Source organism: Pararge aegeria, chromosome 4 (genome assembly GCF_905163445.1).
Source record: "Pararge aegeria chromosome 4, ilParAegt1.1, whole genome shotgun sequence".
Classification (NCBI taxonomy): Eukaryota; Metazoa; Arthropoda; class Insecta; order Lepidoptera; family Nymphalidae; genus Pararge; species Pararge aegeria.
Window position 1 is genome coordinate 1,592,364 of NC_053183.1, and position 12,527 is coordinate 1,604,890.

General features: G+C 36.1%; 1 protein-coding gene across 1 annotated transcript; it reads right to left on the bottom strand.

The window, feature by feature from the left end:
* Positions 1–6,562: 6,562 nt before the first annotated feature.
* Positions 6,563–11,339, bottom strand: LOC120637923. The gene is made up of 7 exons (XM_039909990.1): positions 11,254–11,339; positions 10,801–10,968; positions 9,333–9,487; positions 8,569–8,659; positions 7,986–8,132; positions 7,407–7,526; positions 6,563–6,793 (listed from the first exon to the last, which is right to left on the bottom strand). Exons 2-7 carry the CDS (start codon positions 10,864–10,866, stop codon positions 6,563–6,565), a joined length of 810 nt encoding a protein of 269 aa, XP_039765924.1. The 5' UTR covers positions 10,867–10,968; positions 11,254–11,339.
* Between the last annotated feature and the right edge of the window lie 1,188 nt (positions 11,340–12,527).

Consider the following 12,527-nt stretch of genomic DNA (forward strand, 5'->3'; position numbering starts at 1 on the left):
ATAGTACGCCACGTAGCAAAGGCTTCTCAGGTGCAATAAAGGTTTAGCCCAGATACCCGGCGACGTTGTAATCGATAATGACATTGAACTGATTTATGAACCGGTTCCTATTCATTAGTTGCTGAACTACGGAGGTTTGTATCCATATGTTTCGGTCATTTGTCGTTTTGATTAATCCCACTTCTGATGAGATTGTATCTTTTTTACTTCGCGCGGGAACGATTTATGTTGTTTATATACATATATAATTTTAGTGTCTTTCTTGATGTCACTACTTAATATATTTATCATGAAAGAATGTAACCCTTCACATTTTCAATCTCTGTGGTGCAGTGTTTAGCGTTTTTATAAGTGGGAGGTTCCGGGTTAGATTAATTGGGTAAACAATTTAACTTTTGATAAGTATAACTTGATGTGTGCCAGATATTTTATATATTACTAGCGTACCCAGCCCGCTTCGTCGGGCTAGATTTTGCTTTATTTTATTAAAACAATAAACTTACGTGATTAAATTTTTAATAAAAGCTGTATTTGACAGTTTGACAGTTCAAAAATAGGAGTGCTCCGACTGTCATCAATCTTTACAGGATTACTCGCCAGGTCAATCCGGAGATTCCGGATCGGATGAAATCTTCATTGAAATCGGTACAGCCGTTTCGGAGCCTATACGGAACATACCCACACACTTTCTTTTTATATATATAGAAATAGAAAATATTCTTATTTAATTAGGAAGTTTTCAAGAATTATTCATAATTAGATTTCATTCAAATTTAGGTGGATGTTTTGGTTGTTAGAAACACTTGTGCATTCTCGGTACACTTCGGGCTTGTATTTAGACTGTACACAAATATCTTCCCATGACTTAAACGTTATCAGAATGTTCTTTATTCGTACAGATAACTTCCCTGGAGCAGTGTTACTGGGTTCATTCCGTAACAAGGCAGGTTTGCGAATTAATAATTTCTGAATTTTCTCTGGTCTGGTCGATGTATCAAATTGCAGAAGAAGGGCGTGTTCTTTTCCAAACAATTTTATCTTACGAAATTAATTATAATTATACAATTTTATCTAACGAAATTAATAATAAAAGGCATATAAAATTTTACAACGTAGGAAAACTAAATTAAAAAAAAACCTTCTTCGTGTTATAAGAAAGTATTGCAACTTTCTTACATATTCCTTGTCTCTTCGCCATCATGTGACCATCTGAGACGGCTCCCGGTTACTTTCTCTGATTTAAGCGTGCCTTTGACCAGGAAGAATTCAGGAGTCTCAAGGAGCGTATATTATAGTTAAAGTTTACATTAGCGTTTAACTATAAATTTGGGAGTAAAAATCGTTAGCACGAAAAATATAGTAAGAAATCAGTGCGGCCGTAACGTGAGTCGTAAATTCCGCAACGCGTAATGCGCGTGCGCTTCCATTATGATTGTATATGATACGGGGTCACGAAGCAAGCGGGATATTTTATTTTGCTTCTCATAAGACTGTGGCAAAAAAACTGAGTATGTATAGCTATTAATTCATAGTAAAATGTTCCCACTGATGAGTTAAATTAACTTTAAAAATTATAGACCATTTGACTAGGTATAACTTTGATAAAGATATATCTTGAGCAATACAAAGAAATATTCGTTTAGCATAATAAAATGAAGCTTAATTTGCTATACTCCTCGAAAACAGGAGAATCTGTATGGTGTTAAGTAATTGTAGAGTCAACGTCTCCTGAGGATGCCTCGGTAATGGAGTACATTGCTAAAGATCTGTTTGGTGTGGAGTATAAAGATTGAAAAAATTATAAATTAAACTGTAAAGATTCTTATGGTTTTCGGCGTATGTATAGCACAAAAAGCTTAATGTTTAATATATATTATCATGGAATTTCAAATATCCCATACTATAAATATCCCTTTCTTTCTTTCCCATTGAAATAAAGAAGTTTCACTTCCAAATTAAAGCTTTCAATTCCATTCATTCTTAAATAAATCTAGTGAAGTGCCAGTTTATGGAAGAAAATGCGAAGTCGCTTACTTCGAAGCCCGACAAATATGAACATCAAGCCTAACAGCAATTTACTTTTTTATAGTCTATAAATCTGGTTTGTCTAATAAAAAGTTATGCGTGTACGCACGCGGTGAGCCGTATGTACCTACCTAAACCTCACTTGTCGTATTTAAACAAATAAATATATCGAGGTGGACATTTATAATTGTAATAAAACTGTAACTGGAAGATTTCTGTACATTTCTTATATTTTGAAAATTTTCAAAACAGATTTTTATTTATTTTTTTGTGTGTGTCTGTCTGTCTGTCCGGGCATCACGTGAAAACTACAGAACGGTTTCAAAACTTGGTATAGTGGTAGTTGATATTCCGGATCAACATATAGGCTACTTTTTATCCCGATAAACAATAAGTTTCTTCCGGAAAATGGGATAAATTTTTTTATTAATTTTGGTCAACGTTAAATTTGAACCGATTTTAATAATTCTATTTTTTATATGAAAGTGTCAAAATACTATCAAGCATGTATGGTCTTATTTTACTAAGGTTCTGATAAATATTGTGGGAGATAAAGAACATAATTTTTCACAAATAACAGCAAGTCGCAAGGCATATGAGACAACGATCGAATGCATGCGTACAATCCTACTAATATAATAAATGCGAAAGTTTGTGAGGATGGATGTATGTCTGTATGTATCAACTAAAATACCACGTAAAACAATAGTAGGAACATAGCTACCCACGATCTTTATGATGCATCAGATATTATATTCTAGCTTCTCGACTGACTCATACGCGGACGAAGTCGCGGGGTCCGTTTCAAAATATTGTTTGCTAAATAGATTTGAATAAATTAATTCACTTTTATTGTAGACTATAGGAAGTTTAACAGTTATAAAACAAGATTACAAATAGCAAGTTAGATAGAGTGTAGAATTTGGCGGCTTTATCGCAACAAAAAGCGATCTTTTTCAGGCAATCAAAGGCGTAAAAGAATATAGATTTAATTCCAAGGTAGTTATTCGTTTAATCCAAGGTAGGTAATATTAGATCTACCTTTAACTAAGTTTGAACAATATATTAAAACACATTTAAAAATCGTGGTTACTACACGATTGATGAATTCCTAAACGACAAGGCTGCTTGGAAGCAGGCCACTCCGCTCTCATCTCTCACAAAACAGAAAAATTCTAAAGATTGTTAAACTTTAAAATGATATTGGAAAAGAGCAATCTGCTGAGTTTCTTGCCGGCTCTTCTCAGTGAAATCTGCCTTCCGAACCGGTGGTAGAGTCACTACAAACAGACTTGACGTTTCATAAGTGCTTATTAATAAAGCCTACTTGAAATAAATGAATTTTAAATATTAGATTATTGTTTTGGGAAACAAGCGGCCCATGACTGTGGATATAGGATCACCCTACAAAATACCTATGTCCAGCACTGATCTTAAATCGGTAGATAGGTGAAGTGGTAATGACCGGAACACAGCATTGCAACAATGCTGCTTTTCATGAAGAAATACTTCCGCGGCTTAGGTCTCCTCCGAAAAGCCTACTACTTTTACATTAAAACGTCTGGAAATAAACGGATATTGACGGCCGGGTGGCGCAGTGGGCAGCGACCCTGCTTTCTGAGTCCAAGGTCGTGGGTTCGATTCCCACATCTGGATAATGTTTGTGTGATGAACATGAATGTTTTTCAGTGTCTGGGTGTTTATCTGTATATTATAAGTATTTATGTGTATTATATTCATAAAAAAAATATTCATCAGTTATCTTAGTACCCATAACACAAGCTACGCTTACTTTGGGGCTAGTTTGCGATGTGTGTATTGGCGTAGTATATTTATTATATTTTTTTTTTTTATTATATTGTATTTGTAAAAATGAGCTCCTATTTAATTGGAAATCTTATTCTTTTTTAATGCTGCACCACCCTCAAAGCAAGGGTTATTTAATATGCAAAACGGATATCCTCGATGTTTGGCGAACGTCCAGCGACTACAAAACTGCTAGGAGTCAAAGGCTTTTTGAGGTCGATCCCACTTTGAGAGTTAGCTCTGCGACTACCTAGTGCCTGTTGAGCTGATAAACTTATGCAGATTTCCGCAATGCTCTTCACGGAATTTATGGAGTTGGAACGTCTTTGAAGTACCTAACGTCTTTGATCGAGATTCTCTCTCTCTATCTTTGTAGAAGATACTTTTGACCCGGTAGATTTAATAGAGGGTCGCTTTTGAATGAATAACAATATTATTATTATGAATAGTCTGTACTATAGGCTATATTAATATACTATTATGATTTTACTGGCTGGAGAACAACGCTACAAACACCTTGCGCATTATATATTCGTAATCGATAAAAAAGCTTGGGTGTAAATTATTGCTCGAACCAGGCTGCTCTTCTAATAATTTAAAATGACATTGTGAGATTGTGATAACAAAAAAAAAAACACCCGGCTAAGTTTGTTGTGGGCTTCTTCTTAGACCAGGATGCGTCCAAACGCATCCTGGTAACAACCCTCGTAGCTTTAGTTTAAAGTTTACGAATGTGGTTATCGCCATCATCTCACTACCGTGTAATTCTTATGTACGCATCAAGAGTGCCACTTATGGGCCTACTTGATTAAAGATATCTTTGACTTTGACTTTATTAGTACCGCTGCCAACCGGGACTGACTATTGCATACAAACTCTTCCGCTTTATCTATTACTATAATATTATCAAGAAGTATTGATTGTAACTAAATGTAAAATTACATCCCTTTAAGTCCGATATTCCGTTGCTTTTATTGCGTTTACGGACGTTTACCATAAACACTTTGGTTTTTTCCTCGACTATACAGTTCGAAAATTAGTGGTTGTAAATTTTCTTTCTTAGGTTACTTTTGTGTGAAAACTGAATATCGTCAGCATCACATCCACCCATTACTAGCCCACTATAGGGCACGGATCACCTCCCACAATGAGAAAAGTTTAGGCTTTTGAAAATATCATGGAGAACTCTCAGGCATGCAGGTTTTCTCACGAGTATCTAAATCGAGTATATATTAGTGATAATTATTTGAGGGGCTTTATAATTTTTATTAGTGTTTTTGTACCTACACTTGGAGGAATTATCAATTTTATTATTTTAAAATGCATGTAAAAAAATTCGTAACTGACATTTTAATCTGCGACTCTGTGGCAATCGCGGCCTGAGCGCTTAAACCACTGGGCTACGGTTCCGCCGATGCCGAAATTAGTATATGCATTTTTATATCAGTCTTATAGCGAATGTAGCAAACTTATGAAACATCAATGTTTCATCTCTCGTTCCAAACGTGTCTCATTGTAATATGGACCTTTGAAACAATAGATTGTAACTGCAATGTTTCCTATTAGATGCTAATAAGAGTGACATAAAAAGGCATAAACGAAATTCGGCATCGGTGGTAGGAGAGCCGTAGCTTAGTGGTTAAAGCGCTCAGGCAGCGATTGCCACAGAGTCGCAGATTAAAATGTCAGTTACGAATTTTTTTACATGCATTTTAAAATAATAAAATTGATAATTCCTCCAAGTGTAGGTATAAAAACACTAATAAAAATTATAAAGCCTTGATTCTCCATGATATTCTCAAAAGCCTAAACTTTTCTCATTGTGGGAGGTGATCCGTGCTCTATAGTGGGCTAGTAATGGTTTCGTTAAAAAAATTTATACGCATTTTAATTTATAATATTCGTGGTGTCCGAGTAGGTACTTCCTTTGCAACAAGCTTTGAATATTAATAAAAAATTGAAAAGGTATTAGCAACTTTACTGCCTTTTACGGCTTTTTAGAAAACCTTTTGAATCCTTTCAGTTTTATAGTGCTGGGCACTCGCCAAACATCGGGAATATCGAATTTGCATATTGTATGCTCCTACTTTGCCCGCCTCGAAACGGCGAATATAATATTAAAGTAGCTTACAAACCTCTTATTGTGCTCGTAAATTGCACATTTTCAACATTTGGGAATGGCAAAGAGAATTTTTGGTTTAAAATGTAAATGCGAGTGGTCTAGTCTAGTTTTGTATCGCGAGCGTGCAATCAAAGGAATTTTTACATTAAATAGTTGAAGCGGTTCGAAACTAGAATTTCAGTTCATTGAAACGTAGAAGGTAAGTATCCCAGTGGTTAGAACTTCTGCCTCCCTTTCGGGGTGACCGAGTTCGATGACCCCGGCACGCACCAGTTTTCGGCGTTTTTGACCGACTTCTTTCAAAATGAACAAGGTTTTCAATTCGGTTTGTATATGTATATTCGGATATAAAACCATTATTTATCATCATCATCATCATATCAGCCAATCACCGGCCAGCTACTAGGCACGGGTCTCCTCCCACAATAAGAAGGGGTGAAGGTCGAAGTCCATTACACTGCCCCAGTGCGGATTGGTTCACACACCTTCGAGAACATTATGGAGAACTCTCAGGTGTGCAGGTTTCTTCACGCATGGAAAAAAAAGACAATAAATACATCTCCTTGAAGCTCAGCTGAGCTTCAAGGAGAATAATAAACAACCATAAGCTTATGGTTGTTTATTATTAAAGATGCCAAGCCACGTGGACGGGCAGGTGTCCTTGAAAGCGGGGCTGGAGTGCGCAAGATGTATGTCCAGCAACTCAGCTACCGGTAAAAGCCTCGATGCCAAAGCTTTCAGCATGTCTATGACTTGCGGACCAACCATTTCTGGCTTTGTCGCCAGTACTTCCAGGGCTTTGGCTCTGATCACGAAGCTGGCTGTGTTTCGTAGATGGTACTGGAACAAGAATAAAGATTATTTTATTGCACGAAATATATAATAGTAAACAGATAACTCAAATGTACCTGTTTGTTAAGAGACGGCTCAAGTAGAGTTTCTGAAGTTAGGACTTGTAGAGTTAGAAGCTTGGCTGTACATGAGATCTAATGACTTTTTGAACGAACTGCTTGTCTAGTAGTTAAACATTTTTTAACACACGTTAAACAAACAAACAAACACACAAATTCTTCGTAAGATTAAAATTAATGATCTGTATCTGTAAAATAAAAAAAAAATTGCTAAATAAATTCAGAACTCCAACTTGTTTCATCAAAAGTAGTTTTCATGTTCATTTCCAAGCTTTAGGTACTTTTAAAAAATAAGGGTACAAGGTGCAAAGAAATAAATATCACTTGACTTTTTAAACATAATTCACCTGAGTTTAATGTTAAGATTAACATAATATATGGGAAGAATATGCATGCACGAATTAACATAAGAGCACTAAATATCCTGCAGTCCCAAATGTTTGAAGCGTGAGGGAATACATGGTAATTAATTATTTACTTATTAAAAGAAGATTGCGAGTTGTGAATGCGGAATGAAAAAGTATTCAAAAGTACGTTTTTACCTGAATAAGTAACGCAACGCCCAAGTGGACAGGTTTTATTTCCATGTCCTTTAGTTTTTTCACGAGAAGTCTGGGCGTCAAATCGTCTAGGTTACCCAGATCAGCTATAATTCGAGGAGCCTATGAAACAAACATAGAATTAAGAACATACAGAATCCTCATTCTTCTTTGCATGCAGTGCATTGTGTCCAAAATCACCACGTCCTACTTCACACACGCGAAATGTGCCTAGCCCACAAACTTTCAACATTTTATGGTAAATGTTTGAGATCATTACAGGTAAAATAATTACTGTCAACGGCTAAATGGAATGAAGTAATTTGTATTCTTCCTGTTCGAGAAACACTATTAAAGTGGAGTGGTTTTTGATACTTCAGTAAAAGTCGTGTACACGGTTTATGTCTGTTCTTAATTCTGTGGAAATATAAATAATATCGAAGAAGTATCATCAGAAAAATGATTCAATAACCAAGTTACCACACCGTTATTTTTAACTATTATTTATGTTGAGATCCAAACCATGTCCATGAATACCAGTCAGGTAATGCACAGAGTTCTCAGCCCAGTGCAGTGTCTTACAGTGAACATCACGTCGTAGAGGCGCGCGCATGCGTGGAACACCTGCACGTCAGCCATCTGGTCGTGCATATCGCGTGTCTCCACCGACATGTAGTAGCGGTGCGCCGTGTCGATGCGGCTCGCGGCGCTGGAGTTTCGCGGCAGATCCTGAACGAATAGAGAGATAATAAGAGAACAGAGAAATCATAAGAGAACAGAGAGATCATAGGCCAATAGAGCGATTGTAGATCTACAGCCGCTATAAGACTGAAATAAAAAGGCATATACTCTCGAGGGCTCTCGATGTTCGAGGGCTATCTTTTAATTTCGGCATTGGCGCTAGGAGAGCCTTTACTGGTTGGAGTAGCTTAATTGGTTACTTAGAATTTTCTCTGGTCTGGTCTGTGGGAGGCTTCAACCGTGGCTAGTTATCACCCCACGATTAAGGTACGATGCCCAACAGTATTTGTAAAATAAACCGTGATAAATAAGCCTACGTTACAAATGACAAAGTTACTACGGACAAGAAGGTCAGACCAATTTCGCGTCATCAAACATAGGAACTCCAAGAACATTACTTTATGGTACTGAATAAGGTGCCCACCTTGGCAATGTCAATGAGTTTCATGATGAGCGAGGAGTAGACGCGGCGACTGATGGCGTCGGTGCGTCGCGAGCGGTAGTTGTCCACCTCCCTAAAATATACAATAATAATAATAATAATTTATTAACCAAAATTCACAAGAAGACTAAAACTATTATGGTGTAATCATAAATTCTTACGAATTTTACCGTACACCACCGTGCCGTCGACAAAAGGTAACATCTAAAGAAATTAATTAACACCCACCTACTTACTACATCAATCAAGATATTCCATATAATATAAATCACGATTTATGCTATATTCATGTATTCCTATAACAGGCACTTATGAACCGTTCATACCTATATATATACATAATTGTGAGGTAATGGTGATAACTTTATTCGCCAACTTAAACCTAAAGCCGTTGTTCCAAACGCGTCCTGGTCTGAGAAGACCCCACAACAAACTTAGCCGGGTAATATTTTTGCTAACACCATCTCACAGGCAATTAATATTGAGATAGATAAAACTAATTTAAAGTTGTGATAACCCAGTGGGTAGCAGCTCGACTTACCTTTTGGGGGGTCAAGTTCGAATTCCAGCACGGACCTCTAACTTTTCTAAGTTATTTGTCACTTCTCACTGAAAGAAGATCCGTACTTTGTAGTGGGCCGGTAATGAGTTGTTGATGACGATGAAGCTGGCTTCTGTTTTCCAAAATGCCGCCCCTAAAATCGCCGCCCTTAAAGTCACTGGAGTTACCAATTAGTAATCATTACCGTTTGACAATATATTTGATGAGTAGAGACATGGTGCGATTAAGGTACACTTGGTTCTCCTTCTTCAGATCGAAAAGCAGCTCCTTGTCAAAGTGAGTGTCTTGGAACGCCTCGACGATGGCTTTAGATAGGCGGCGGTTTTCTTGGAAGAAGTCCTAAAAAATTATCAGAACTTAGAAAAGTTTTTTTCATAATTTTTATGGTTATCTGACACGTACCTAAGGAAACTAACTTACTTACTAAGTCTAGGCTGTCCGTCTGTTTATCTGTCTAATGAACCTTAACCACATAAATTATATCCGTACTTCGGAGGGCACGTTAAATGGTCGGTCCGTCGGTCGTTCGGTTATCACTAACTTGTTATAAACTCGTTAAGCCCACCAAGCTGCATTGGGGCATCGTGGTGGGTCTATGCTGTAAAACCCTCTATCTTATAATTAAATAAATTGTAACAGAGGACTTGGGATCCAGTTGACAATCAAAACGGTTCAGATACAATAGCACTAAAGCATGCCATGATGTACCAGGCACTCATAACTTATGAGTTGGTTTTCTTAGTACATATTCATAACGCAGCACATTGTGATAGTATTGTGAATGCGCCCGAGAGCCTGTAAGCCACTCGGGGCCCATTGACACTTCGAGACGCCTCGCTGCTCAGACACGGCCATTCCCAGTCCCGGTTATATTTTCCAGACGTTTCTTTTCATTTGTTAAATCAATACGTCGTTAACTAAACCAATGCATAGAGACATCTGCAATATTTTTTTTTTTAACGTATTGATTAATTGTTTGTTTGTATGTAATGGTTGTAGTGGTTGGGACTTCGGCTTCACTTTCACGGGGTCGAGTTTGAATCCCAGCAATCCTCTAACTATTTAAGTTATAAATAGTTAAAGGTTTTAATTAAAATATCACTTGCTTCAGTGGTGAAGGTAAAGTTTCGTGGGGAAACCTGCATGACTGAGTTCTCCATAATGTTCTCAAAGTCGTGTGGAGTCCATCAATCTAGCGTCCAGCGTGCTGGGCTACGACCTAAACCTTTTTCATTATGGGAGGAGACTCCTGAAGTTGATACTGTCATGGATAAATTAGAATAAGAAAGAAGAAGAAGAAATACTTTATTGCACACAAACATCAAAATATACATAAAATATAGAATAATAAATTATAAAATACAAATTATTGAACCTATTAAAAAAATATTCGCCCATACGAAGCAACATTCCCCGAAAGTAGCATAGGCGAAATAGAATATAGCATAGGCCATATTCTTTTTCGCTTATAATAAGATTTTAGCCTGAAAATTCATTTATTTCAAGAAGTTGCAGTAATTAAGATAACATTCAAAGAGTACGAGGCGAAATCTTTAAATTCCGTATCAAGTATTAAAATACTTTAAGCAATTGAAGCATTTTTTTAAAAGAATTCTAAAACAAAAATTAAAAAACAGTAGCGGGATAATTACCTCGTAGCCGTGGGCAAAAATTACGCAAAAAACACAAAATGTCGTCACTTTGTTGAGCACACTCATTTTCACTGGAAAATGTCCACATTAACAGCCTATATCCATGTTATTTTCAGTAACACGTATCCTTAAAGCCTTTACAGATGCGCCAACACGTTCCTAAACTGTCTACAAATATTCCGACCTAGTTATTATAATAAAATTGGACAGAGGCTGAGTCTAGATGGCTAGCTTATAAGATCACTCTTTACTTATGATGCCAGAAATGCATTTCATGCCTAGTTGCCATGCAAATCTACTCTATATAATTCCGTTGTACTGTGAGACGTCGTAGTAAGGTTTGTGAATACGGCTATGAGATGCAGGTAAAAAAAACTAGAGATGTGATTGAAAGTTTCACTGTCAATCTATGCTGAAGTTGGAAATTGGCGTGTCTGTAGATGCTTAACATACAATTTTCAGCAAATTCCACTTTAAAATTCTGCCCGGAGAGTTTGTACGTAAATGGAGCCAAAATTTTTAAAACGTGTTGCAGCCACCTCTCGTTTTGAAATAGTTTCGGAAACTAAACTCCTATACTACACTCTTTAAATTGAATGTTCTCAATTTAATAATATATACCGATATAAGAATTTGTAAGTTTAGGTCCGTTTATTGGGTAGAGTTTTTAATTTTCTTAAAAGCATTTGTATGTGAATATGAATTGCTAAATAAGTGAACCCCAAATGTAAACTTTAGTTGTGTTTATATGCTTCTTTTGATAGTAACATATTGAATCAATGCTTCTTAATATTTTAGTAATAGTAACTCAATATATTCACTAAGTTTACTACATACATACACTAATTACTTTTAAAAGTAAATACCATCTAAATACAGGAAGTAGACATAATTAAGAATATAACTAAGTATGGCTTTAAAACTATACAGGTTTAGGGAGCACTATACAATAGTCTACTAAAAGAGATTTTTGTAAGAAATCTATTAAATTATTTAAAAATAAGTTAAAAAAGCATTGTTTAAATCTTCTATCTATCTATATATATAAAAGAGTAAGTTTGTGGGTATGTTCCGTATAGGCTCCGAAATGGCTGGACCGATTTCATTGAAACTTTCAGGGAATCTCTAAATTGACTGGCGAGTAATCCTGTACAGTTTGGTGACGATCGGAGCACTCCTATTTTTGAACTGTCAAACTGTCAAATACAGCTTTTATTTACTATGATGATATTCTATTGTTGGGTGTACATGGGTGTAGATAATGATCTTCACCCGCTCGAGCAGAGAATAGAAGAGAATGAATACGGAGAGAAATAAATGATTTCATATATTATGAGAATTTAATTAAAAAAATTATGAAGTAAGTTTATTGTTTAAATAAAATAAAGCAAAATCTAGCCCGGCGAAGCGGGCTGGGTACGCTAGTTTCTTATAAACGCGCTACCTTTATTTTAGTAACCTACCACTAAATGCTGTGATTCGTTTAAGCTGCGAGTTTTGTATCACACTAACTAGATAAGTACAATTTCTTTACGTAAATTTGAATTTCTAATTAAGTGAAACTGTTTCTTATGAGAGTCAACGTCTTTAAACCAAAGTTCCCTTAGTTTACCAAAGGATAACTCAAAAATACAGAATCTAAATGTTCTTTTATATCCTTCTTCACTTATTTTATTGTTCTTTTTCACAGTTTAAGCAAGTGATATTTGATTGCCTAAAAAAATGCA

Excerpts from the sequence above, each read along its gene's own strand:
- LOC120637923 (XM_039909990.1), bottom strand. The coding sequence starts at position 10,866 with ATGAGTGTGCTCAACAAAGTGACGACATTTTGTGTTTTTTGCGTAATT. Across the intron at positions 8,133-8,568 it reads AACTCATTGACATTGCCAAG|GATCTGCCGCGAAACTCCAG; the intron begins GTGGGCACCTTA and ends CTATTCGTTCAG. Across the intron at positions 7,527-7,985 it reads TCTACGACGTGATGTTCACT|GCTCCTCGAATTATAGCTGA; the intron begins GTAAGACACTGC and ends TTTGTTTCATAG.